At 55.2% G+C, this 26,718-nt stretch overlaps 1 protein-coding gene across 2 annotated transcripts; it reads right to left on the reverse strand.

Annotated features, from left to right (window-relative positions):
- Nucleotides 1-3,114: 3,114 nt before the first annotated feature.
- On the reverse strand, nt 3,115-26,203 carry KRT80 (keratin 80). 2 transcript variants are annotated; one of them, XM_050748776.1, is made up of 9 exons: nt 25,682-26,203; nt 19,457-19,665; nt 14,982-15,042; nt 14,592-14,687; nt 7,699-7,863; nt 7,140-7,265; nt 6,315-6,535; nt 5,776-5,831; nt 3,115-5,640 (listed from the first exon to the last, which is right to left on the reverse strand). In XM_050748776.1, the coding sequence occupies exons 1-9, from the start codon at nt 25,979-25,981 to the stop codon at nt 5,516-5,518; spliced, it is 1,359 nt and encodes a 452-aa protein (XP_050604733.1). In that variant the 5' UTR covers nt 25,982-26,203; the 3' UTR covers nt 3,115-5,515. The 2 variants fall into 2 exon arrangements, with proteins under 2 accessions (XP_050604733.1, XP_050604734.1); XM_050748777.1 differs by having other exon boundaries at nt 3,115-5,675.
- Between the last annotated feature and the right edge of the window lie 515 nt (nt 26,204-26,718).

A 26,718-nucleotide genomic window follows, 5' to 3' on the forward strand; every position in this document is an offset into this window, starting at 1 on the left:
CTGCCCCTATGGGAGGCAGTCTGCAGGTAAGAAACCGTTCCAGGCAACCACAGGGCTTCCTTTCGCCTGCCTGGTGACCAGAGTTACAGTGCTTGGCCACTCTGAGTCTCACTGATGGCAGGAGAAAGAGCCAGACCTGTGCAGGGGCTTATCGTTGCAGCCAAAGGAAGGCTGGCGCTGTTGGCCAGGGGTTCACTGAACAACTGAGGAGGGCAGGAGTGGGAAGGAGGAGAGAGGAGGTAGTTTTGTATGCGAAGGGGGATCAGACTCTGTGCCTGTCGGAAACGGTTTAGGTTTTGCTAGCCTGAAAGGGGCAGGAGCGTTTCCTTGTTTGGGTAGGGAAGCCCTTGTTTTCTCCCGTCTGTTCATTCATCCTGCACACTCTCACTCTGTTCCTTCAATGTCCAGGCATTGCACCAGCACCTGGGATCCAAAGGTCAAGAAGATGTGTCCTCACCTTCGTAGGACTTTTAGGCTGGAGGTCTTGGCTGCGGAGGGACATTGCTCATTCATCCCTTCATTCATTTTGCATTTATTGAACACCTACTACATGGCAGGCACTGTGTAAAGCCTTGGGAAGGCAGTAGGACATGATCTTTGCCCTCAAGGAGTTTAGAGTCTTCTGAGGATAAAAGTCACAAAAGCAGGTGACTGAAGCACTGCTTAAGTAGAGGAGTGGGGAGTCAAGGACACAGAGAGAAATGTTGGATGAATTTAATGTCCCCTGTGTGTCCAGAGCAGGGCCAGTCACAGGCTAAGTATGTGTTCAGTAAATGTTTGTGAAATGCAGGACCCATGGGTGGGTCGTAAGTTTCTTAAAACTTATGAGTCAAAGAATCAAGTCGTTTTAACTCTACAATAAAAATTCTGCAAATGAAAATGACTGGAAGCAGTCAAATGATACTTAGAGGAAAATATATGGTCTTCAAAGCATCTTATATTTAAAAAGACGATAGAAAATTAAAGCATTTAACTCAAGAAGCTGAAAAGCAATAAAAATAATAAACTCAAAGAAAATAGGAAGGAAATAACAAATATGTCATCTAATTCTTTTATTTATTTCTTTTAAAAATTTTTTTTGAGATGGGGTCTCACTGTGTTGCCCAGGCTGGAGTGCAATGGGCGTGATCATAGTTCACTGCAGCCTCCAATCCCTGGGCTCAAGTGATCCTTTTGCCTCAGCCTCCCAGGTAGCTAGGACTACAGGCGCTTGCCACCTGGGATTGCTGGGATTTTAGGCATAGCCATCACCTCCTGGCCTCATGAAATTCTTGGCTATGAAATTCATATTCATATTCAGAAATTCAAACTCCAATTCAGAAATTAATAAAATAGAAAACAAAGATAAAATGAGAGAGCTGGTCTCAGCTCTAGGCCTCTCTTGGACAGTTATGTGGCTTATCAGTCTCTTCTGAGTTTTGAGAGTGGAGCCTGCCCTTCAGGGTCTTCAGGGGAATGGATAAACTCAAGCCTCTGAACTTTAGCCCAGGGGCCTGGCTGTGCTGTGCGCTGAGCCGGCATGAGGTCTATTTGCTTGCATTTGAGTCTCCTGATTAGTTGGTCACCTTTAATCCTTAATGTCTGCTGTAATAATCACACCATCACTAATAAGCCTTTACAATTGTTGAGCTATTATAGTTCAGAGTGCCGGAAGCAAGAGATGTGGCTTTCCTGAAAGGAATAAACATAGCCACCTCATCAAATGCCCAAGCACCCTGTGAGTTAAGTAGGGAAGGGGTGTGCCCCATTTTACAGATGAGGACAGCAATGCTCTATTTGCCTGAAGTCTCCTTGCTGGTGAGTGGGTGGGCCAGGACACAAATGCTTCCACGTCCCTTCCCGCTATTTCTTTCCTTTGAGACACCTGTTCCTCCTTTGGTCTGTCTCCTGAGTTCCTTTGTGTTCACTTGAAGTCCCCCTTCCTCTAAGCAGCCTGTTCTGATTCCCTGATTCCCTCCACAAATCCTTCTCTTCCCTGACCTTTGATAGCACCCACTTCTGCATGTGGCGAGGAAGTCCAGGGTGGCTACCTTGGGTGGATATCTCATCTCTCAGCCTGACTGTGAACTTCTTGCGGTGAAGAGGTGGACCCTTGTCTTGGAGGAGTCTTAGCACAAGGCTGGGCTTGGAGGAGGTCCTCAATCCTTATGCGTTGACTTGGGATTTGATTTGGCAGGATTGGGCCCATACCCATCAGAATACATTCTGGGCTGTGTCAATTCCCAGTAGGGCAGAAGTGCTTAAGAAGAAAACCTGCCACCACTGGGGAATCCCTGGCATGTGTGTTGGCTAAAGCAGCCTGTGTGGTGCCTGGATATGTCAGGAGGCACTGGGAACATAGGTCAACATTGGTGTAGTCTCGGGGCAGGACAGTGTATTAGTCAGCCTAGGGGCCTGGCTGTGCTTATAGTGTGTTCTTAAACACACTATAAAGAAATCCCTGGCTGAGCGTGGTGGCTCACGCCTGTAATCCCAGTACTTCAGGAGGCTGAGGAGGGCAGATCATTTGAGGTCAGGAGTTCGAGACCAGCCTGACCAACATGGTGAAACGCCATCTCTACTAAAAATACAATTAGCCGGGCGGCCGGGCGCGGTGGCTCAAGCCTGTAATCCCAGCACTTTGGGAGGCCGAGACGGGCGGATCATGAGGTCAGGAGATCGAGACCATCCTGGCTAACACGGTGAAACCCCGTCTCTACTAAAAAATACAAAAAACTAGCCGGGCGAGGCGGCGGGCGCCTGTAGTCCCAGCTACTCGGGAGGCTGAGGCAGGAGAATGGCGTGAACCCGGGAGGCGGAGCTTGCAGTGAGCTGAGATCCGGCCACTGCACTCCAGCCTGGGCGACAGAGTGAGACTCCGTCTCAAAAAAAAAAAAAAAAAAAAAAAAAAAAAAAATTAGCCGGGCATGGTGGTGGGTGCCTGTAATCCCAGCTACTCGGGAGGCTGAGGCAGGAGAATTGCTTGAACCCGGGAGGCGGAGGTTGTAGTGAGCTGAGATCCGGTCACTGCACTCCAGCCTAGATGATAGAGCAAGATTCTGTCTCACACACAGACACACACACATTAAAAAAAAAAGAAAGAAAGAAAGAAAGAAAGAAATCCCTGAGGCTCAGTAATTTATAAAGAAAAGACATTTATTTTGGCTCACAGTTCTGCAGGCTGTACTGGCATGGCACCAACATTTGCTCAGCTTCTGGTGAGGGCCTCAGGAAGCTTACAGTAAAGGCGGAAGGTGAAGGGGCAGCAGGCATATCACATGGCGAGAAAGAGGGGCGAGGTCTCAGACTCTTTTAAACAACCACATCTACGTGGATTGAGTGAGAACTCACTCATCACCAAGCGGATGGTGCTGAGCCATTCATGAAGGATCCTCTCTCATGATCCAAGTACTTCCCACCAGGCCCCACTTCCAACACTGGGAATTACATTTCAACATGAGACTTGGAGGGGACGAGCATCCAAACCATACCAGATGGTGAGACACGAGACCTTTGTGTGTCCAAGCTGCACTGGTCTGAAGATATAACTAGGTCCCTGGACTTTTTCTCCCTTAATTGGAGAATTCCTAGTGTTCCATGGTCAGCCTGATTGACCAGTGGCTGACCGGTCCTGAGAGGGGAGATAAAAAACAGACATACAGCTTTCTCCATAGACAAATCTCAACACTTTATTCATCCTGTGGCAGCGAGAAGGGGACATGGCCCCAAGATAGCCAATCAGGTGAGGTGGCTGGAGCGTGTGCTATCTATCCAGATAGTACATACAGACTGATCATGCAGAAACAGGAAGGAAGCAATAAGTTAAAAGCCACATAAGTTATGAAAAAATAATATATACTTTATATATCTTGTATCCCCACTGAGGATTTGCTCCCTTGGAAACCAATGAAGAGCCTGAGGGAAAGCACCAATCAGCACCCTCTTTTGGGACTTCGGGGATGAGAATATCTGAGTTCCCATGGTCGGAGAGTCAGTAACCCGCCAGTGCTCCCCACAGGCCTGGAGGGCCTTGAGGCCTGGGGGCCCCGACCTCTGGCCAGCATGTCCTGGAAAATGAGATGAATGAATCTAATGCAGTTTAGAAGAGGAGGTGAGGCGAGGGGCAGGGAGGGGAGATGAGAGAGAAGGAGGGAAGGAAGCTGTGCAGTGGGAGGCTGGTGCCACTGGGATGCCTCTGCAAGCCTCAGCATTGAGAGCCAAGAGGGGGAGACAGGAGTATGCCTGCCAGCACCCCCGTTTTCTGGTGGAGTGTGGAATTTTCCTCTCTGGTAGAGCCCTTGTAAGGCTGTCATTCGGGCCCCACAGCTGGACCTCAAGGGCTTGGAAGCTCCCAGACTTGCCTGGACTGTGCCTTCTTGCTGGCCGGCCAGAGGCAGGGGGAATGGGCATGGAGGGAGGAGGGGGACAGGGTGAGAAGAAAGGAGGAGCTCTAACTCCATAGGTGTGGGGAGTTCCTGGGCTCCTCCATGAATGCCAAGGAGGGGAGGGCAAGGCTATTTGGCCCAATGGAGAGGAGAACAGAGGCCCTGAGAAGTGAGATTCCTGGGAAGTAGACCTGGGGCTTCATGGCAGGGGTGGGACCAGGGGTCTTCAGGGCTAGGTGCACCAAAACCAGGTGTTTAGGCTGGGAACAACCTGGGCTGGGGGCAGAGAGCTCAGATCCCAGACTGGTAGGACGCCAGTATGGCAGGGAGGTGAAAGGAAGATCTAATGCTCCTGCCTAATCTCAAGCTGCCATCTGGCTTCCACTCCCAGGGAGCTGATTATGGCAAGAATAGCTTCCGGAGAAGGTGCTAGGAGCTGGTTGGGGGCAGCCTGTCCAGTTCTGACTGTGGCCTACTGGGAGGGACCCATAGGAGGAGGGAGGGGTGCAGGTGTTCGGACTGATCTCTGGGGCCTAGGCTTAGGTCCCCAACACCCAGGGCCCCTCCTCCCTTCACTCCATAATACTGTCGGGTCTCTGGGGAGCCCAAGGAGCATGGGAAAGCCAAGAGGGTCTTCAGCAGCCAGGCTTCCCAGGAACTCCAGATACAGAACAGGGCCCACACCGTCCTCCTCGGCTCCCGCCCATAGGTGGATGAGCCGGTCCCAGTCTCAGTTCCAAGGCAGAGGCAAGGCAAGGCTTGAGATAGGAGTCAAGGTCAAGGACTGGGCAAGAGTCAGAAGGGCCTTGGCAGAGCCCAGTGCTGGAGGAGGGGCCTCGGAGGAACAAGAAGGTGGAGACAAAACTGACCCCTAATTCCAGCTGACCCATCAGGAAAACCTCTGGCCAGAAGGTTGGAAGGACGGGACTGTGAGATACTGATACGGAGCGGAGTGGCTCTGAGCAGCTGCTGATGCTCCTCTCCCACCCTGGCAGCCCACAAAACAGCAGTCAGTTTTGAACCCCCCTCTCAGTTCAGTATCAGATTTTGCCTCTCCTCCCAACCTAGAGGCTCCAAGCTGCTTTCTTGAGTCTAGCTTAAGTCCCTTCTGCTGCAGTGGAGTGCCCTGGGGGTCCTGGGGTCCCGTCGCCTCACTCTGAGACCTCCGACTCCTGTGAGAAGTACTTCTCTGACATTTCGGTGATTTGGATCACGGGGCCTTTGCTGCCCTTCTTCTTTCGGGAGGGGGCCTTGGAGAGGCCTGACCTGGAGGCAGCTACAGGGAACATAAGGGGTAGGGGAGGGAAGGGGCTGGAGGTTTGGGAGCCACTTAAAATGATGCCTTTAGGATCATGATCCCCTGCACCCTCACCCCCACCCCACCATGGGTTCTCAGGGCAAGAGGACTCACCGGTTTTGCACCTGGACTGCACAGCGCTGACCACAGTGGCTGAGGGCAAGTCCATCCTGGGGGTGAGGGGTGGGGGGTGGGAGAGGGATATGATGGGATGTGAAGGGAGCCTGTGGCTTAGACTGCCCTGGGGGCTGGCAAGTGGAGGGTAGTTCTTGGTGGTCACTCCCAGCCCTGGGGTTGTTCTGCTGTGTGGCCCTGGCTAGCCAGCTTGTTCTCTGTGGACCTCTGGCCCCTCTCCATGGCATAAATGGCTAATAGCACTGAGCACTGAGTTTTGACAGGCATTTGCCTGCATAATCACATGAATCATCCCTGCCACAGGTGAACCATGTTTATGATCAGCTCACTTTCCAGATGGGAAAACAGGATGAAATGAACTGGGCCAAGGTCCCAGTTTGTAAGTGACTGAGCCAGGACTTAAACCCAGGCCTGCCAGGCTCACTGTATCATGTTGGAAAGGAGAAGTGACTTTGTGTAGGCCTGGGCCTCCAGCCCTCCTTCCCCTCCAGCCCTTCCTCACCAGCCCTGGCTCTCACCTGCCCTCCTCGCCCTCCACCAGCTTCCTGTAGGTGGCGATCTCAATGTCCAGGGCCAGCTTGACATTCATCAGCTCCTGGTACTTGCGCAGCTGCCGCGCCATGTCCTGCTTGGCCTGCTGCAGGGCGGCCTCCAGCTGGGCCAGCTTGGTCTTGGCGTCCTGGAAGGCCAGCTCACCCTGCTCCTCAGCTGCCTTGATGTTCTCCTCCAGTTTCAGGCACTGCAGCCAGGAGGACAGAGGGAAAGGGCCTGTGAGCAGGGGAAGGAGGAGCAGGCCACGGCCAGGAGTCATCTCTGTCCTTGGTGGGGTTGGGTGTGGGGAGGGAGGGCTGAGCAATGGCATTTCTGGGTGTGGTAACTGGTTGCCATGCAGCAAGAGGGAGTTTAGTTCGACCCGAAGAGGCACCTTCCCAAGGCCAGCAGAGAGCACCACAAGGCACTAAAGGAGCCTGTTCTGGCTGTCCTTATGGGGCAGCACCTGCCCTGAAGGTTTGTCCTGACTGGAAGCTGGGACTTAGGCCTCTACTCCCTCCTCTCTGTGTAGTTGGTGGGGGGCTCCTAGGAGGGAGGCAGTGGGCTCTGGGTGTGCGTGGTGTGGGGGTTTCTAACGTTCCAGCAGCCTTGATCAGTTTATAGAGTATTTTTGTATGCAGAGCTCACACGATCTTCATAATTACTTTAGGAGGCTGTACTATTAACCCATTTGACAGATTAGGAAACTGAGGCACAGAGGCCCTAAGCGACTCACCCAGGGTCATTCAGCACACAGGACTGTGTCTCCCTGCTCTCCTCCCCACCCCTAGGCACGTCCCCCAGATACTCACATGGCTCTTGACAGAGAGGATCTGGGACCGCAGCTTCTGGATGCGTACATTGAGGTCCGCGATCTCGCTGCGGCTGCTCTGGAGGCTGCTCCCATACTCGGCCGAGCGGGCGACCTGCTCCTCCAGCTGGAGGTACGTGGAGGTCTCAGTGAGGGGCAGCTCAGTGCCATTCCCAGCACCCGTTACCTGCCTCTGCTTTTTCTTGCACCCCCCAGTCCCATCTCCAACTCTGCAGCCCACCACGCCACGCCAGGCTCCTTCTGCTTCCCCTACCACCTCACTTTCTAGGTGGCCTCCTCCTGGCTGCCCTAGCTGAGCCCCATGCCCACATCTGGCCTGGCATTGCTGATAACAGCACCACCTCGAACTCCTGGAGGGCACAGACCAGCTTCTGTGGTCTCCCCCGGCCCGCCCGCCCGCCCCTGTGCTTCTCCATTCCTCTCTCATAGACTCTCAGGACAGAGAGCTGCAGGCAACCTCAGCCATCACCAGTCCAGCCCTTCCTGCCACCTGGAGAGCTGTCCAGGCTGCTTCTCCTGCCCTGCATGGTCAGCCCCACCTGGCTCCGAGAGTATGCCTCGGCCTCCTCCAGGCTGCGAGCTGCGACGGCGTCATACTGGGCCTTCACCTCCTCCACGATGCCGCTCAGGTCGATGTGGCAGCGGCTGTCCATGCCAACGGTCACCGACACATCCTTCACCTGTGCTGCCAGATCCTTCAGCTCCTGGCCGGGCACAGGTGTGGGGGCTCAGGGCTGGTGGGGAGGGCACAAGGACCCTCAGTCCCACACAGTCCCTTTGTCCCCGGGGTGAGCAGGGAGTGGAGCTGCTCCCTTCCTGTCCCTCTGGAGAGATGATGAAAGACCGAATGCCTCCCTGCTATGTCTCCCCAGCCAGGACTCTCAGAAGGCAGCTCACTGCCCACTGCTCACCCACCCACGGTCCTCCTCTCTGAGTGGAGGGCAGGCTGGGACTGTAGGTTTTAAAAGCTACCCCGCAAGCTTCCCCACTGCCTGCCCTGCTGCCCTCTCCCCAGGAGGGATAGCCTCCTCCTGGCTGATGGGAAAGGGCCCGAGAAGTCAGGCTCTGGGGCTGTGAGTTGGGCCCCTCTGTTCACTGTTCCATTATTCCTGTGCTGTGGGGTGCAGCTCTGCCTCTCCCACTGGGCAAGGAGCTCCCTGTGAGCCTGGCAGAGCCGTGTTCATCTCTGAGTCCCTGTGTCTGGGAAAGGAGTGCCTCAGTTCATTTGGTAAATGTTGGGAGGGAAGCAAGTGAGTGACCAGGGTTGGGGAGGGCTGGAGGCTGACAAACCTGTACTCCCCTTTCCCGGCCCCACTGAAAGCCAACAGCCTGTGAGGGGCCTGGGCGCAGCCTCCGGTGCTGACTTCAGGGTCGCCCTGGAGACTCACTGCCCGCTCCCTCTCTAGCCAAGGGACATTGCCTGGACGACCACAATATTTTCACCATCTCCTCCCTATCCCTGGAGACTTCTGGAAATGGTAAAACCCACCATTCCCCGAGGAATTCCCTACAGGCTGGACTGTGTGCTGAGCGCTTTCCACACGTCCTCACCAGGCTGGCACTGCTGCGGCCCCAGAGGAGGAAACTGAGGCACAAAGATGTTGTGGAGACAGCGGTGAGTGGCAGGGTGGACCCCAGAGCAACTGCTGCTGTTGCTGCTGTGACGCTCCTTTAGCGTATGGAGACAAGGGGCTGACACCTTCTTCATTGTCTTTCTGGCCCCAGACCAGCTTTCTCTCCTGGCCACAGCCTTGCAGCTTTCTAGCCAGAATGCTCAGGGGTGTGTAGGGAGGCAGGTGGGACCAGGGATCTCTAGAGGCTGCAAAGGGCCCTGGGTTGCTTACCCTGGAGATGCTGAAAAGGGTAGGGCCTCCCTGTGGGAAGGAGGAGCAAGGGGAGTCAACCGAGCATTGTGCCGAGTGAATTGATGGCGGGGAGGGGGCCAGGCAGGAGGTGGGTGTTGGGCGCAGACACATCGTGCTCCTTCTGGCATTTACAGTCCACCCCGACCCCTATTTCAATCATCAAATTTCAGTCAGCGTTCCCATTTTGCTCACCGCCTCATAATTTTTTAAACGTGTTTGTTTGAATCAAGATCCAAACAAGGCCTGTACACTGCAGTTGGTCCATATGTCTCTAGGTCTCTTGTAATCTCCATTTCTCTCTTTTTTGTTCTTTGCCATTGTTCTTATTGAACACACTGGCTGTCTGCCTTGCGGAGTCCCCACAGCTGGGTTTGATTGTTGTACCCTGTGCCAATGTTCAATGTGCTCTTCTAGCCCCAATATTTCCTGAAAACTGGCTGGTGCACCTAGATGCCTGCTGGGATCCAGGCTCAGCTTTTTAGCTCCTGACTGTGTTCTGATCCTGGTTCTTAACTCTGGGCTCCCTCCTGATCCTCTGTCCCTCTTTCTGCTCAGAGAGTTTGTGCTGAGGCCTTTGGTTTCTGTCTCAGGCAGAGGCTGGACTTCTGAACTGTAGACAACAGGGATGAGGGGCCAGCTAGGGCTGTGTGGGCAGCCACAAAGGCCTGTCTGGGAACTGACTCTGCCCACCAGCACCTCGTGGTGACAAGGATGGTGTGGAAGTGGCAGGCATTCGGAAGCCCCTCTTGGGGACAGCCTATCTCTGCCCTGGAGCTGGCAGGACCCTGAGCTCAGTGGCCAGCTGCCCTTGCGTGTCTCCTGCTGGGGGTTTTGGTTGATCTTCAGATGAAAATATAAATCTCTGGGAAAAGCAGGCTCAACCCGTGCCAGAGTAAGATCAATTGTTACCACAGCCCCACCTCTCCTGCCCCAGTCACTAGCCGACATTTCCCATGTGGCACCAGCACCCTGGCTGGGGCTTGGCTGGGGACAGTTTCAGAGTTGCAGCTTTGAGGCTGTTTTGGTTGACACATTGTGGGCATCAGTGGGGGTGGAGACCTAGATAGAGCCCTCCAGTGTGCTTCTACACGAGGGCCTAGCTTGGCATTCGTTATGGCCCCAGGAAAGGCCAGCGCACTGAGGACGCACTATAGTAGGACTTCCCAGTCAGGGTGAAAAGACTGGCCAGACATTTTCTGGAATGAGGCAGGCTAAGCAGGAGCTTGGTAAACAAAAGCAGGAAATGGAGCATTCAGAACATCCACAGACCTGTTCAGACATGCAGGCCCCTGCCGGGCTGCAGAGAGTATGACAATGCTGGCTGTGTGGTGTGGAGGTGCCCCATGGGATGGGCCCCCTGGAGAGCACGTGAGCCTCCAAATGGTTAAGAATGAAGCCAAAGTCCAGTTCAGGGCTTCCCTTAGGAGGCTGCTGTGCGTGTGAGCACCCTCACTGTGTTCCCCACGTCAGGGTAGATCGTGACTCTTATGGAGTAACAGTGTTGGAGAGTAAAATGTAGCGCTAATGGCTCTGGACACTGAATACCATCACTTCTTTTTTTTTTTTTTTTGAGACGGAGTTTCACTCTTGCTGCCCAGGCTGCAGTGCAATGGTGCAATCTTGGCTCACTGCAACCTCCGCCTCTTGGGTTAAAGCAATTCTCCTGCCTTAGCCTCCCAAGTAGCTGGGATTATAGGCATGCACCACCATGCCCAGCTAATTTTGTATTTTTAGTAGAGACGGGGTTTTACCATGTTGGTCAGGCTGGTCTTGAACTCCTGACCTCAGGTGATCCACCTGCCTCGGCCTCCCAAAGTGTTGGGATTATAGGCGTGAGCCACTGCGCCCGGCCAATCCCTTCTTATTAGTTGAGTAACCCTGGTCAAGTTTTTAAATGTGTCTAAGCCTTGGTTTTCTCATCTGTAAAATGGATCTAATTATAGAGCTGAAAACAGCTAATGTTTATTGAATGCGTACCATGTGTCAGTTACTGTTCTAAGTATTTTAGGATATGCTAACAAAAAAAATCCTCACAACAGCCCAGTGAGGTAGATGCTGTTATTGTCCCCATTTTATAGATGGGGAAATTGAGGCATATAGAGATAAAATAGCCTGCTCCAGTTCCCACAGTTACTGAGCCAGGATTCAAATCCCAGCTGTTCAAAATCTGTGCTGTCTTAATTATTATCCCTACTTCATAGGGTCGTCGTGAGGGTTAACTGAGATTAAGACTGGAAAGTACTTAGCACAGTGTCTGGAATATATTAGGTGCTCACTAAACAGTAGTTAAGGATTCTCTATTATGGTAATTGGTAATAGTGATAAAGCTGGGACGAAGTGTCCAGAGGCAGAGCAGCCTAGTCTTGGGGCAGCCTCCATGCAGAAGTTTAGGCAGCACTGGCTTCTCTCTGCAGGGATGGGCCTCCCTCGAGGTGTGCCTGGCTGCAGGGGGTTGTCAGCAGATTCCACAGCTAATCTCCCTGGAGCCAGAGTGTAGGGGTGGGGTAGGTGGCATTCCAACTGGATGCAGCCAGGCCCAAACACACTTGGGAGCTGTACTGTGTCTCAGAAACTGCGGGGGACCCTTCCAGCCTGTGCCCCCGAGGAGAGAGGCGGAGGGTTTGCAGCAGATGTGGTCTGAGCAGATCATGGCCATGAGCCCCTGCTCAGTTGGCTGGGAAGGGCTTTTCAGAATGTATCCTGGCCGTGTGTGTGTGTGTGCACGTGTATGTGCGCACATACATGTGTTTTGGAGAGAGGAGAGGGCTGTTTTCCGGGACACAGGTGTGGGCCTATATTTCTGATCTGGTGTCTGCTCCAAAGCTGAAACTAGAGTATCGGGGCCTCCTGGGCCACTCGTATTCTTCCACCTAAGGCAGACGTGGCTGGCACAGTCTTTGCTCAGAGCTGCTCTGTCCAATGAGGTAGATGTTGAAATAATTATATTTTGGATATATTGGGCTAAATAAAATATATTATTAAAATTATTTTTTCTGTTATTTTAAAATGTGGCAACTAGAAAACTTAAAATTACATATGCAGTTCACATTTCTATCAGACAACACTGAGTTAGACACCCTCTGGTGTGGGGAATATTTTTGGCAAAGAGTCAGCATTGCCCTCTTAGCCTGCAGCAGTGTATGGAGAGAAAGGCAAACCTCCAATTTCAACCCCATCTTTTTGCTCCCAAAAGTAATAATAACTGCTGTTGTGCCCTGGCCCCTACTGCCTTCACCGCAGGCCCTTCTCCGTGGCAGGCTCAGGATAGCACAACCACACCTGAAACCCGCTGTGTGCCACCCCGCCCCAGTGCCCACTGGAGGCTGCCTGTCACACTCAGAATGAGGTCCGAGTCGTGAGCCAAGCCTGTGAGGCGCTCTCTGACCCGAGGCTCCCACCCTGCCCTGTGCTCTGACCGGAGGCTTCTTTCTTTTCCTTTAATCGCCAGGCTCCCTCCTGCCTTAGGGGCTTTGCATAGCAATTCTGTGCCATCTCCAGTCTGCACCGGGCTGGATCTCTGCCACTCTTGGGGAGGGTACCGCCTCTGAGAGGCCCTGCCCATGGGCTCTGAGGCTCTCCACTCCCTCCAGCTCCAGTGCAGCACCCGGTGTCTTTGCATCCCAGAATCTGTCACCCTGCAAAGCCATCTTGTCCAGATATTTGCTGACTTGCTTATGACTTCTCTCAGCTAAGTCATGCCCTCCTTGAGAGAAGGGAGCTTGCCCAGGCTGTGGCATCAGTGCCTGGCACTTAGTAGGCATGCAATAAACATTTGTTAAATGAATGACTGGGCTGAGTCCTCCTCACAGCCCTATGAGGCTGGTGCTGTTACTCTCTCCATGCTACGGATAAGGACACTAAGGTACAGAGAGGAGAAATGACTTGCCTAAAGTCACAGAAATAGTAAAAAAAAGGCCAAGTTGGGATTGGGGCCCAAGGACTGCAAAATCCAAAGGGAACCCACAGGCCTGGCTACTGGGGTGGGGGCCAAGAAGTCTTGTGGGGTACGACTGGGCAACGCTCAGGAATATCACTGGTTATGCCCAGCTTTCTTCCAGTTATTTCTCTACAGCTGCGGGGCCTGCATCCTGGCTTACAGCTTGAGCTCTGAGCTTGCCGAGACATCAGTGAGCAAGTGGAGAAACGCTGGGCTCAGGTTTCAGAATCTGCACTCCACCTAGGCTCGGCAGAATCTGCACCCACCCATGGGCTCAGCCTCTCAGAGGCAGTACGAGTGGGTGGAGGCCCAAGGATGGCAGAGATCCAGCCCAGTGGAGATGCGAGATGGCCCTGCTGATGCCTGCCCGGGCTGCACAAGCCCACAGTGAGTCTGGGCAGAGGGGCCCCTAGCCCAGTTCCCACCCAGCTAGTGGGCATGGTGCCCTGGTCAGCCCCACAGCACTTGGCCTGGCTGTGGGGGGATTTGCTAGGGCCAGGAAGCTTTTCAGGGCTGTGGGGAGAGCAGACTGCCTGGGACGGCTGCCTTCCTGCTGCTCCAAAGGGTTTGCTGTTCTCTCTGCTATGCTACATCTCGTGGCCACAAACAAGACTCAGTTCCACGGAGGCCCCAGCTGGAGGCTGGGACTGCTGGAAAGACGTGTGGCCCATGACAGGGCCACGAGGCCCGGTCTTCCTTTCCACAGGATGCAGCCATGAAGCTGTGGTCAGCAGATCACAGGGCCATTGTAGCAGAATCTGTAAGTTGTGGTGGTGACTTTGATCTCGGCCTTGACCTTAGCTGCACTGCCATAGCCTGGCACCAGCAGTGTGCAGCACTTAGGTGGCCAAGCCCTGTTATCCCCAACAGTGGTGCTGCCTGCTCCTAGCTGAACCGAAGACCTCTGTGGAAGGAACTTTAGCCCAGGAGTGTCACCCCTGAACCTCCCCATTCCTGAAAGAAGCGGTGTGGAGAGGAGGACTCCTATCCTGAAGGGCGCCTGGGAGTCAGCAGTTGGCATGGAGGAGCGGTGTCCCGAAGCCAGCGGCCGTGCCCATCTGATGGCTGTGCTGACACATACTACACTGTTCTGGGCCCTTGTACACTAGGCCCCACTGAGGACTTAGGAAACAAATGCAAATGTTTCCATTGTCTCCATTTACTAGGTCATTAGCCAAAAATGGGGAAGAGGGAAAGGCAGGCCTATCAGAACTAGCACTGTGAGTGCTGTGGTTTAGGCTGCAGGAATTAGAGAGATCAGTTCAATCAGAATACTCATTCCAGGCCCCTGGGTTCCATGCTCCTGAGGCCAGCCTCCTGACCCTTGTCTGAGGCACCTGGTCTCCCGCATGCCCTCAGTACTCTAGCACACAAAGATACAGTTCTTCTGTATTCATCTCATGGAACCGGCCCATGTTCCATGAGATGAATGGCCAGGGGTCAGGCAGGGTTATTGACATAATCACAGGAAGGGGTTTAGGAAATTACTATGCTGGGCCTGGAAATCGTAAGTGACTGTTGGAGTCTCCATGTCTCCATGCCCCACCGAATGGCTGTGCTTCCCCTGAGTCCTTTACCCATGGACCAGCCAGCTCTGGGCTTGGCGGGACACTGGCCCCATCTCACTCACCTGCTCATAGATGGTTTTCATCAGCTCCACGAAGCTCTGCAGGCTTTTTAACTTGGTTTCCAGTTCAGTCCGACGAAGACACTCTGCATCCAGGTCCTGGGGTTGGGAGCAGTGGTGAGTGGTGGGAGAGGGAATGGAGGGTCCCCGGGCAGGAGTGGGCTGGGGGGACTGCCTCATGGGTGAGAGTGGGGGTGATTCCAGAGGAGATCTGGCTCAGAGCCTCGAAAAAAGAGCTGGATGGGGATGGGGGTATCTCCCTGTCTGTCTGTTGGTCCTGGGACTTAAGACTCTGAGGGCTTTGATTGGGCATAAAGGAGAATAGGATATCTGGAGGTAAAGAAGGCCCAGGGCCCATGGGAAGGAGCCCCTGGGGCAGGCTGGGCAGGCTACCTTCTTCAGCTGGACAAAGGTGAACTCCATGTCTGTGCGCTTGGAGATCTCATCCTCATACCTGGGAGGGAGAGAGGTGTTGCTCAGCTGGATGTGGTAGGGGCTTGGGCCTGGTGAACTCCCCTTGGTTGGGGCTCGGGGCCTCTGCTATCCCACTTGGGGTCTCTTTGCCAGTTAGAAAAAAGCAGCCCATCTTTCTCCCTCTTGTGTCTTCTATGACAAGTCCTCTCTCTGTCTCTCCCCCCGCAACCTCCTGGCATTGGTTTCCAGTTCCTCACTCCCTCCTGATGACCCCGTCCTCTCCCAGCGGCTTCTGCCCTTTCCTGGCTCTGCTCCACACCCAACCCCCTCCAGGAGGCCTCCCTGATTGTGCAGCCCCTCACCCTGGCACTTTGTCCCCTCATCTTTACCTGACCTCCTTCCCTGACAATGTCAGGTTCAATCAAGTCCGCTGGGAGCATCCTGCTCACCCCTCACCTCTCCCACCTCCATGCCTTCCCTGCAGCCCCAGCCACCTCCCCTCTGCTTTGTGAGCTGGTAGGACACTAACCCATTGTGTTCCCTCCAAAGGGAGGATGGGAAGAGTGTGAACTTTGCTGTCAGCTGGACCCCCAGTGTGTTTTTGGGCAAGTTGCGTCACCCCTCCTCCCTTGGCTTCCTGCCTCTAAGGGGTATGCGTGTGCCCACGTGTACAGGGGGCTGACAAAACCCACTCCTGACGCAGTGACAGCCAGCTACAGGCTACAGGCCATACTCAACAAAGCACAATAATGCTCTTCTCAGTTTGGACTTCTCCTTACTCACTCCCACCTTGTGTTTGGAACAAGGACATCACTGGATGGGGAGGACGGGACCCCCAGATCCCTGGCCCGACCCTCTTCCTCCAGTCAAGACATTTGTCTTAGTCCCCGGGGTGGGTGTCTGCTGGCTCCAGACTTCTTGCTGGCCCCAGTGGTCGTGGGGATTCAGCAGCTTCTGTTTTTTTCTCTCCTATTCGGGGAATGCCTGAATCACAGGCAGCTCTAATTACAGCCGCCTGCCTACCTCAGGCCCTGGCCTCCCAGCAGGGCCACATCACTCATCACCCATTGAGCTGGCTGTATCTGGCGCCCCTCATGCCTTCTTTCCCACCAGCCCACCCGAGGAGCTGAGGGGTGTGGACCCAACGGCAGGACACATGGGTTTCTGGTCTCAGTGTGCCAGGGGCCCACACCCTCCCTGGCCACTGCCTTGGCTGCTAAGAGTCTGTTTGGGGCTCTGATGGTATAGGTCCTGGGGGCGGGGCAGAGGAGCAGGCTGGGGAGAATGTTTTGCTGTCTAGGCATTCCCAGAGAGAACTAAATGGGACTTGAGTGGGGAATGACAAGTGCTGAGTGCTTCACCTGCACTATCTCCTGTGGCCTTCAAAGCACCCAGTTAGGGAAGTCCCATTAGTTTCATTTTACAGATGAGGAAATGGAGGCTCAAGAGAGGGCTGGGGGCTCCTGGAGTGTGTTGATGAAGCAAGGGGACTAGAGCCAGGCTACTTGGGCTGAAATCCTAGCTTCCTTGCTAACCAGCTGTGTCCTGGGGTGCGTTCCTGTGTGCCTCAGCCATGATCACGTGATGCTGTGACAATTAAGTGGGGCAATTCACAGAGTGCTTGCAGCGGGGGCAGCACCTGCTGGGGCTCAGCCCCTCTGCTTCGGCCTCAGGAAGCCTCGCGGCAGAGCACAGGCGGCTGTCTGCCACTCACCCTGCCTGCGGGAACATAAGCAGGGTGAGTTGAGGGAGACAAGTGGCCTGGCAGCTGCCCTGGGAAACCTCCCCTGGCAGAGAAGGACACCAGGAGTAAGGGGACTGGAGGGGCCGTCCTCACAGTATCCTGGCTAGGCCAGGTCTGCCTTGACCGTGGACCTCTAGGTGTGCTTTGTGGGTGGGGTGGGAGCAAGCCCTGAGCCCCAGGGGAGAGGACAGTGGGGAACATTGGGCTGAGGCTGGATGATGGGTTCCAGTCTGGAGCCAGTCCCCTTAAGGCCAACACTGTTTCATCTCCAGGCTTTGTGCCAATTAGAAAAAAGCCCCCTTCCGCACGGGCTGTTTGACCTTGTACCAGCCTGCATGGTCTGATGCTTGGCTGGATCTCAACCCCTATCCACCGCCTGAATCATGTACTCTTGTGCAGCGCACAGTTTGCACAGCTGTATGTGGCATCTCTGAGTCACTTGCTGTGTGGCCTTGGGCAAGTTGCTTCCCCTTGCTGGGCCTCTGCTTTGTCCTTAGGAAACAGGAGGGGTAGACTGCTGATCCTTGGGGTTTCTGCTACTTCAAAGCCTTTGGAAGTCTCCATCCCCATAGAGGCTTAGGTCCGCTATTCCACTCCCAATCCTCTGCCAGTCTGTCAGCCACCAATTCCCAAACCCGTTCTCAGGACTTTTTTAGCTTGTCACACCTGCACCGCACCCCCCCCCCCAACTTGTTTATTTCTGGGAGTGAGGCTGATCTCATCGGCTCTGTAGAGACAGGGTACAGCCCTTCCCTACTGGGGCTTGGCCTGGCATCTCCTGGGGGCCCTAGGCTCTGCACAGCCAGGCTTTAGCTCCTCTGGCTGTGGCCTGAAGACCGAGAAGCCCTCCAGCTAGGCTGTTTGCCCAGTCTCTCCTTCCCAACTCGGGTGGGTTCCCTACGCAGAGAGAGGAAGAGAGGCTCAGCCTAAGCAGTACAGTCAGGTAGCAGGCAGATAGAAATCAGGCGGCAGCCAAATGAGGGGGCTGAGCCAGATTAAAACAACAGGTAGTGTGTGTATAGGACTTCCAGTTACAAAGTGCTTCCATGGACGTGATCTGGCGGAGCTCGTGGGAGCAGCCTTACCCAGTGGCTGGCTGGGGTTAGGGATGGGACTTAGCATGCAAGGCTGTGTAACTGAGGACAAACCCTGCCCTCTCTGGGTCTGTTTCCTTCCCTATAAAAGGAGGATCCAGGACTTCCTCTAGCTCTGGCATTCTCTGATCCTTTGAGGGCCGAAGATCTACTAGGGATCAGGGAAGTGGGTCACAGATTCTAGTGAACTGCCCTGACTGCCTGGTCATGGCCAGGTGCTGGGAAGCTGGGCCTCTTGGGGCGGGTGGTCAGCTGCCCTGTGTGTTTCCCTAGGCCTGGGAGGGCAGGGCTGGGGAGAGGTGTTGGGTAAACTCAGCCTCTGGAGTCCAGACAGCTCAGGTCTCTGGACTCCCGGACGGGACAGGTGCTCTCCACCCTCCAGCCTGCCTGGTCAGCTGCTCTGGAGGTTGCAGGTCTCACCTCAGATTGGCAGGGTTTGGGGCTGGGCGGCAGCACTGCAGGAGGGGAGGCCGGGGTTCAGCCTGCCCTGTCCTCGCCTCACCCTGGCTGGAGATCTCCTTGCAAGTAGACCAGACCCAGGAGGTGGGCGCAGGGGCACAGCCGCTCTCCTCTGCCTCAGGCTCCGTGTTGCTGAAGCCCTGCCCACTACCTGACCAGAGAGGGTCACCTCTCTTCTAAGCAGCCCAAGTGACCAGCCTTCCCCTTTAGACTGGCCCATTCAGTTCAGCAAACCTGTGTCAAAGACCTGCTGTGTGCTGAGAACTTCAGCGTTCTAAGGATAGAAAAGCTGCCATTTATAACTGCCAGTCACCGTGCCACACTCTCAACTTCCTCCTTAGGTTAGATACCTACCTTAGGTTGGCATCGACCATAATCATTCCCGCTTCACACAGGAAGAAACTGAGGTTCAGATATTAAGCCACTTACTGGAGGTCACAAAGCTAGTGACGGGTGAGGGTGAAGATTAAACCTCATCCTGGTCTAATGCCCAAGCGGGGGCCCATAAATGCTCGAATATACTGCCCAGCAGCTGTCTGTCTGTCTGTCTGCCTGCCCCCCTCAGTTGTAAAGGCACCTTGCATACTGGGGCTGTTTTCCTTTTCTGTCTGATTCCAAGTCTACCTTGATGTCCGGCGTGCATTGCTTCTCTACTCAAATAAAACCCACTCTTTCCATGCCCTGCCTGCTTCCCCGTGGCTTTCCTCTCCTCTCCGACCCAATCCAGATCAAAATCTAAAGCCACATCTAAAGCAGAAACCCATCTGTTCTAGTTAGTGACGTAATTTCCCATTGCCAGAGCGATGTGTGGGCAAGAGCAAGTGTGTCCACAGGTGCAAGGGGGCGGCTGCTCGAGGCAGGGGTGTGGGTTATGATGATGCCCAAGGGCCGGCAGGCGCAGGGGTTCGCTGGCAGCCAGCACAAGATTCACTTTGTTGTAAGGGTCGCTATTAGGGAGGGGGCGGCTGTAGGTTCACAGCCATATCCTCAGTATTTAGAATACTGCCTGGCACATACCAGTCCCTCAATAAACGTCTCAGGTAAAGAAATGTTCCAGAACATCTTCCCTCTTTCTCTGGCTTAAGTGCCTCCCGTCTTAGGACAGCTTGTTCCCAGCCCTCAGGCCTTGCTCATGGCTCCCATGGGGCTCTGTGTACCTGATTCGAAACTCCTCGACCTTCTCCAGCACCTGCAGCAGGTTGGCCTCCAGCTGCCCCCGCTCCTGGCTCACTTTGCGCAGCTCCTCCTGCAGCCGGCCCTGGTATTCCTCATAGAGATGCCCGAGGTCGAAGATGGCTGAGTCCTGGCCCTGCAGGAAGCTCCAGCGTGTCTCCAGCAGCTGGTTGCGCTGTTCCAGGGCTTGCACCTGGGAGAGCAGGAGGGCGGTGAATGGGTCAGGCGTGGACCAGTCGGGGGCTGAGGCCCCGGGCTGACCAGCAAGAGCCCGCGGGGGACTCCCTGGGAAGTGGCAGCTCATCTGTGCACACCACCCAGGGCCCTCACTCAGCAGAATGCACCTCCAATGACTGATTGTTAAAACTGAAGATGGTAAGATAAGGATAGGATCAGAGCAAGGTGGAGCCAATTAGCAAAGGTTTCCAGGCGAGGGCAGGGCAGGGCTGGCAGAGGAAGGGGGATGAGGGTGTGAGAGTGCCAAGCATGCGACAGGCTCTCCGTGCCTGCCTGGGGCTGGGGCGGGGGGATCCCAGGGAACATGGGGTGTCAGAGGCCCATCTGCCCCCTTCCCACCACGACAAGCGTGGTCTCATCTTGTCTTGGAAACTCAGCAGGGTAGGGCCTGGTTAGTACTGTGGTTAAGCGCTCATCCTCTCAACGACGCAGCCTCTCTGAACCTCAGTTTCCCCAGCTAGAAGTTAGGAGTGATAACACCTGCCTGAGCAGTCCTCTCCTTCCCTCCACCCCTGTCCAGCCCAGCTCAGCCTGGGGCTCTCCCTGCCTCCTCCCCACCCTGCCTGTCCTCTCTACTCTCCTTCCCATCACCAGGCCTCTGCTCTCCCCATTTGTTCTTCCAGCTCCCTCCTGCAGGAAGTCCTCTGTGACTCATGTTGAAAGACTCCCCTCTTCCCTCCAGCACCGAGGCCCTCAGTTTAGCTGCTCCTCCTTTGTCCTGACCCACCACTCTCGCCATGAGACTGCGGGGACACCTGGGGATGTGCTTTGGGATGGGACCAACATCGAGTGCCCATGTGGCCCCTGCTGTGTGCCAGGCCTTGCTCTACACGCTTGACCCATGAAATCCTGCAACACCCCCATGGGTGGGTACTATTATAAGCTGCATTTTACAGATGAGGAAACCAGAGGTGATGGAACTCGCCCAAGGTCACAAAATTAGCGAGTGGCAGAGCCAGGCCTGGAATCCAGGCACTTTGGGTTTAGAACCTTTTAACCACTGTGACACATGCCTCCTGTATGTTGCTGGAGTCACTGTGGGCCCTGGGATCCCGGCTGCCCTTTGTGGGCTGGCTTCTGCCTCCAGTTAAGGACAGTTTTGCCTCGCAGTGAAACCCTGGAAGGGCTCTGAGCCCTGCTGCACCTCTCAAACTCTGCCTCCCATATGCCTCTTGCTGGCAGGGTCCTGCGCGGTCCTCCCTTCCTTCAACCCAGTCCAGCCCAGCTCAGCCTGGGGCTCCCCCTGCCTCCCTCCTCCCCACCCTTGCCTGTCCTCTCTACTCTCCTTCCCATCACCAGGCCCTCCCCTCCTCCCCATTTGTTCTTCCAGCTCCCTCCTGCAGGAAGCCCTCCATGACTCATATCTTGAAAGGCCCCCAGTTTACCTGTTTCCCATTTGTCCTGACCCACCACTTTCCCCATCACACTGGGAGCCATCTGCTCCCCCTTGGGGCCTCTACTCCCTTGGTGCCAGGGATAGGCCATGAGGGTAGGCCATGAGGTTGGAGGCCTGGCTGGGGCCTGGCTCCCGTCAGTGTGGGTGGTTTGTCATGAGGATGTTGTGATAACCAGCCCAGTGATGCTCCCTATGGTCACAGGTGAGTAGCTGGGCCTTCTCCTGCCACTGGCGGTGCTGCTGGCCCAGGCTCCCAGAATCGCAGCCTGAAAAAGCTGCCAGCAGCCTTTTGGATCAGCTGGGCTGGGTCCTTCATTTACAGAGGAGGCAATGGAGGCCAGGGGTGTCAAGTGACTTCTCCAGGGTCTCAAAGCAACTTGGTGGTCCAGCTTCCCAGACAGCCCCATCTGACAGCCACTGCCTACTCTGCACCTTCGTGGGCTCCTGAAGGGTCAGGTGGGGCCAGCCCCTCTCTCTCTGCTCTGCTTCTTCAGGGTGTCCTTGTTTTCCCCGAAGTGCTCTGACGATCCTTCGACATTCACAGCAGACAATGCCAGCGGGAATACTGGATGATGGCGTTTGACGGTGTTTGTGGGCTGCCATTCCCCTGCGTACCTGTACTGGTAGATTCTACTCGAAGCCAACCTTAATCCTGCTCTCTGCTGTACTCACAGCCAAACAGGTTCAGTAGGGATGGAGGTCAAGAGGGTTTCTGCCCTGCCTTGTGTGTGTGAGAGGGAGCGTTGGGGGGGCAGGTATCTGTTCACCCCACCTTGCCTCCGTTTTGACAAGCAGGAGCTCCATGTTTACACTGAGGGTGGAGTGAGAGGAGAGATGTGAGGCTCCTTCCTCCACCCATGAGCAGCAGATAAATCTTCACACCAGGAAGTTCTTCCTACTGTCTAACCTCAATTCCCTATGCTTCAGCACTAGCTCGCTGGAACATGGTGTGTGTTTGGCCAGCCAGTCCAGCTAGAAGGCATTTGTGTCTTAGGGGATTAGGGACAGCCCCCTGTTTTCTGCTGCCCTTGGGGGAGTCTCTGGTTGTCTCTGTGGGCAGGGATGGAAACTCATCCCCCACCTGGGACCTTCCTTGTAGAAAGGCTCCTCCCTCTCAGAACAAACACCTAGGGAGGGCTGATAATCCTGGCGCCCTGAGAGGTGCCAGGTTAATTGCTCCAACCCAGGAAGACTGTCGAGTCTTCACCTCTGATTCCTCCTCTCTGCTCTGCCCGGCCCTCTGCCCTTAGATCATACCGTAGCAGCTGTAGCAGGGACCTCTCCATTTTACAGGTGAAGAAACTGAAGCCCAGTTGAAAAGTAGGGCCAGGTTGGGGCTGAGGTTAGGGGAGAGACCTGTTTTGTAGGGGAAACCGAGCAGTCTAAACTGGAGCTCCTGGAGGGAGACAGGCTGGACATCTTAGAGGCTGCAGGTCCCCAGCTTATAGGGGAGTGCCTCTGGGCCACACAGGTAGTGTTCCTCAGCGGGGGCCGTTGAATCCCCGGCCTTCAGCCAGACGTTGGCTTTGGCCAGGGAGCCTCACAGCCTCACCAGGAGTGGCTGGTTTGTGCTTTTCTGCATACAGGCAGGGGGATGGCTGACTTCAGTTCTTCCAGAGGTCACACAGGCCTCGGTGAAGACATTGTCTCCATCCCTCTGTCTCCAGGCATTTTACCACTGCTCATGGGTTCCCTCTCTACAGCCTCCCCAGGATGACCTCAGGCAGTCCTGCCTCTTGCCTCCCTCTCCGTCCCCTCTGTTGTCCATGTGTGCGCGAAGGCAAGAAGCCCAGCCAGCAGCCTCTGCTGGAGGTCGGCTTTGCTCCCTCCCTGCCTCCCCTGGCCTCTTCTGCTGCTACTGCTTCTCCTCATCCCCCTTCATCTCATGACTGTGACCTTGCCAGTCATTCCGCTGGGATGAGCTCAGGGCCACTGGCAGAGCAGAGCAGAGCAGAGCAGAGCAGAGGAATCGGGGGCACAGAGAGGGTAAATGACTTGCCCAGGAAAACGCAGCCAGCAAGTTGAAGAAACCACACTGCTCCAGGGCCTCTGCCACCTCCTGAAAGTCTCTGCTCCTCCTCATTGCTCCCTGGTTCCTCTCAGTTCCTCAGAGGGCCCCCACCCCTCTCCTCTCTTTGCCCAGAGCCCCTGCCCACTGATCATGGCATCTCACCCCAGTCCTTCCTCTAAGTCCATACATTGCTCAACAGCCCTGCGTTGTACCCCCTGCCCACTGAGTCCCTTCACTCCTCTATCCCGCAGGGGGCCTCTCCCCACCTCCTCTCCATGCTCCTGCCTGGAAGGGGCTAACTGGGTTCTAGCTGCTCCCTGGGCCAGACCCATTTATTTAATTTTTTATTTAACAGTTATAATGCACTTAACATGTACCAGGTATGTTCTAACTGCTTTTCAAAAATTCTCCCATTTGATTCTGATGAGCCCATTAACATAATATGTGCTGAGGCACAGAGAGATTAAATAATCTGCCCGAGATAACACAACTGGTCAGTGGTGGACGGGGATTTAAACCCCGCAATGCTGCTCCAGATTTCACATCTTAACTGCTGCCTGCTTCCATCTGGGCCCTCACAGCCTCCACAAGGAGGCAAGGAGGGTGGGGCTAATAGATCTTCTTCACAGAGTTGAAGGGTCAGCTGGGACCCCTTGGGGCAGAGCTCCTGCAACCAGGCCCCCCACAGGGTCGGTACCCACAGCTCCCTGTGTCCCACCCTGAAGGGCACCCCATCTCAAGGTCAAGGCTAAGGGTTGGGAGGCTCCAATTCTGCTAAAGAACTTCAAGGGCATTGCCCTGGTCTCTAGGCACAGGACCCCAACCCCGAGGGCCTCCTCCCTGGGCTTACATCCCCCCATCCCCATGGCAGTGGCACAGGGTGATATCAGTGCTGGTGTTTGAGGGAGAAAAATCACCCATCTGAGCCAAATTACATAGCTCAGTGAAGCATTCCTTCTAAAGGATTAAACTGGGTTTGGTGAGGAGCTGGCTCTGTAGGGACCTGCCTCCCCAGGGCAGCTGGGCTGCTCTTAGAGGGAGAACCAGCCCAGCAATGCAGGGCTCTGTGCAGCTAGGGCTGGGGGAAGGGATGTGCTGCCTCAGTGGACAGTGGTCCTTCCCCTCTGGGTACCCAGGGGTACCCCAGGTGTGGATGATGAAACTCTGGTCTAGGCACATGAATGGAAGAGGGAAAGAAAAGATTCCCACCACAGAGACCACTGACTTCGTGTCTCAACAGACCTGAGTTCAAATCCAGACTACCATTTGTTGGTTGTGTGACCTTGGGCAAGGCACTTAGCCTTGCTGGTCCTCAGTTTCCTCATCTGCACGGTTGGAAAAATAACAACAACTGCAGGGTAGCCGTGTGGCTTGAATGTCATTGCATTTGCAAAGTTCCTCCAGAGGGCGAGGCACAAGTAGATGCTCAGTGCATGTTACTTTCTTCCCTCTGCCCCTCCCTGTGAGCCCCCACTTCATGGGAGAGACCAGCAATGTGCAGAGGAACACAGAATCAGAGGCCAAGAGCAGACAAGGATGGAGCCAGGGGCTGAAGGCTGGACCTCTGGTTTACTGGGAGGGTCAGAAATGTACAGTTTTCCTTATCTGTGAAATGGACATAAAATTGTCTTCTCCCATAAGGTTGTTGAGAGAAATACAGATAAATGTGAAAAGCATCAGCACAGTGCCTGGCACATTGTAAGCAATTAACCGATAGCAGCTGATACTGTCATGATTATTCTTGAGGGTGCAGGAGGGTGCAGAGTCAGGAGGAGTTTCTTGGAGAAGATGAGTAAAGAACAGATTTGGGAAGTGGATAGGACTTCCTTGGGAGCTCCCTTGCCCTGGGAGCAGAGATGGACACGAGTACCCCAGACCTGTTGCAGGCCATGGACAGTGGAGTCTGGGAAGGGTGGTTGTGATGCTGAGGCCACACTCCCTGCAGTCAGGCGGGGTGCAGGGTGCAGGAAGGCCCAGCTGGCTACCCTGTTCTGACTTGAGGCATTGTCCCCTGCATTCCTATCTCCTGACACCCGAGCTGCACCCTCACTTGCGGCAGTCTGGGCAGCAGCCCCACACGCCCCGTCCATCCTGCTGGCTTTTCTGACTGGGGCAGCTGAGAGAGATGCTGCGGGACCAGAGGCTTGAGGGATAAACAGGAGCGTGGAGCCTGGGAGGCCATCTCCCCTGTCCACCTGCCTCAGAGTAGGACCGCAGAGCACGTCTCCATCAGCCATTCCTGCAAGAGGGCACCCCTGGCCACACTAGGTGGTCCTTCCCAGTCCCTGTCTGGGTGGTGGGTGACCCCAGGTCATGCAGCATATTATCAAGACATCCCTCAAAGGCCATCCTGGGGTCCCTTTCTCCCCACATGCCAGGATGGATCAGGGACTTCCCTCCTCCAGCCTCTGCTCAGAGCTAGGCTGCCGGGTTAGCAGTGCCATCTCCCCATTGGCTGGGTGCAGGGGTGGGGCACAGTGATCGATGCTCAGGAAAACACAGAGCTTGGCTACCTGCCCGGGCCTGGCAGCCCTTCATATTTGGGACCCCCCAACTTGTGCTCACCTTGCCAATCAGGGAGGCAAATTTGTCATTGAGGGCCTTCATCTCCTCCTTCTCCTGGTTCTTCTGCTGCTGAACAGCGGGGTCCAACTTGAGGTCCAGGGGCACCAGCAGGCTGGGGTTCACAGTCACCTTGGAGATGGTGCCAGCCGACAAGCAGCCTGTGAGGCTGCGGGAGCTGAAGCCCAGCCCGGGGTCCCCGCAGGTGTCCCATCCGGAGGTTCCAGGCCGGGGGCTGCCCACCGGGGTCACCTCACAGCTGCTGAGGCTGCTGAAGCCAACCACGCAGGAGCGGCAGGCCATGGCGCCCCCGGCCGGAAGCAGGAGGGCCCGGGGGCTGAGTGAGTGAGCCTGGGAGTGCAGCGGGTGGCGGGCTCTGGTTGCTCTGGTCACAGCTGGGGCAGGCTGGGGACTGAGGAGCAGACACCTGTCGCACAGTGCTCATTAGCTGCAGGAGGGCGGGACGCCTCCCAGCCTGACCAACCTGTTGGATGATGTGGTGCTCCCGCCCCTCCCCCAGCAGCATGTAGGTCTCCCTCCCCACAGGGATCTGCACTGCTTAGGGGGCTGGTCCATAGCCCCCTGCCCCCAAGAAAGCAGGCCTAGCTCTGGGGAGGGGGCAAAGGCTGGGCTGGCCGGGTGGGTTGGGGGTGGGGAGTTGGCAAAAGGAAGGCCATTCAAGGAGGAAGGAGAGAAGAGAGATCGCCTCACCGCAGACCTCACTGCATACCTGAAGGCTGACGTATCTGGGCTCACATACTTCTGGAAAAGATGAGGCAAGCATAGGCCTTGAGCTCCTGAGTGTAGGGCAGCTATCCTGGGCACGGTGCCAGCCTGGCACTGGAAAACAGCACTTACGATTTATTTTCTAGCTGCCAAAGAGTCTCCCTGGCTTATCTTCCCCTTTCCCTCTACCCCCTCTCCCTTCCTTCCTTCCTTCACGTTAACTGGCATTGACTGAGGACCTACTGTGTACACCCCACTGTCTCAGAGGCTGGGAGGACATAGATGGTCAAGGCCAAGGAGCTCTCAGCATTGGA

Source organism: Macaca thibetana, chromosome 11 (genome assembly GCF_024542745.1).
Source record: "Macaca thibetana thibetana isolate TM-01 chromosome 11, ASM2454274v1, whole genome shotgun sequence".
Lineage (NCBI taxonomy): Eukaryota > Metazoa > Chordata > Mammalia > Primates > Cercopithecidae > Macaca > Macaca thibetana.

Bases quoted from the DNA above. Each gene is read 5' to 3' on its own strand.
- KRT80 (XM_050748776.1), bottom strand. From the start codon at position 25,981: ATGGCCTGCCGCTCCTGCGTGGTTGGCTTCAGCAGCCTCAGCAGCTGT. The intron at 19,666-25,681 runs GTGAGCACAAGT...CTGCTCTCCCAG, and splicing joins TTGCCTCCCTGATTGGCAAG to GTGCAAGCCCTGGAACAGCG. The intron at 7,864-14,591 runs GTGAGTGAGATG...GTGCCCGGCCAG, and splicing joins TGAAAACCATCTATGAGCAG to GAGCTGAAGGATCTGGCAGC.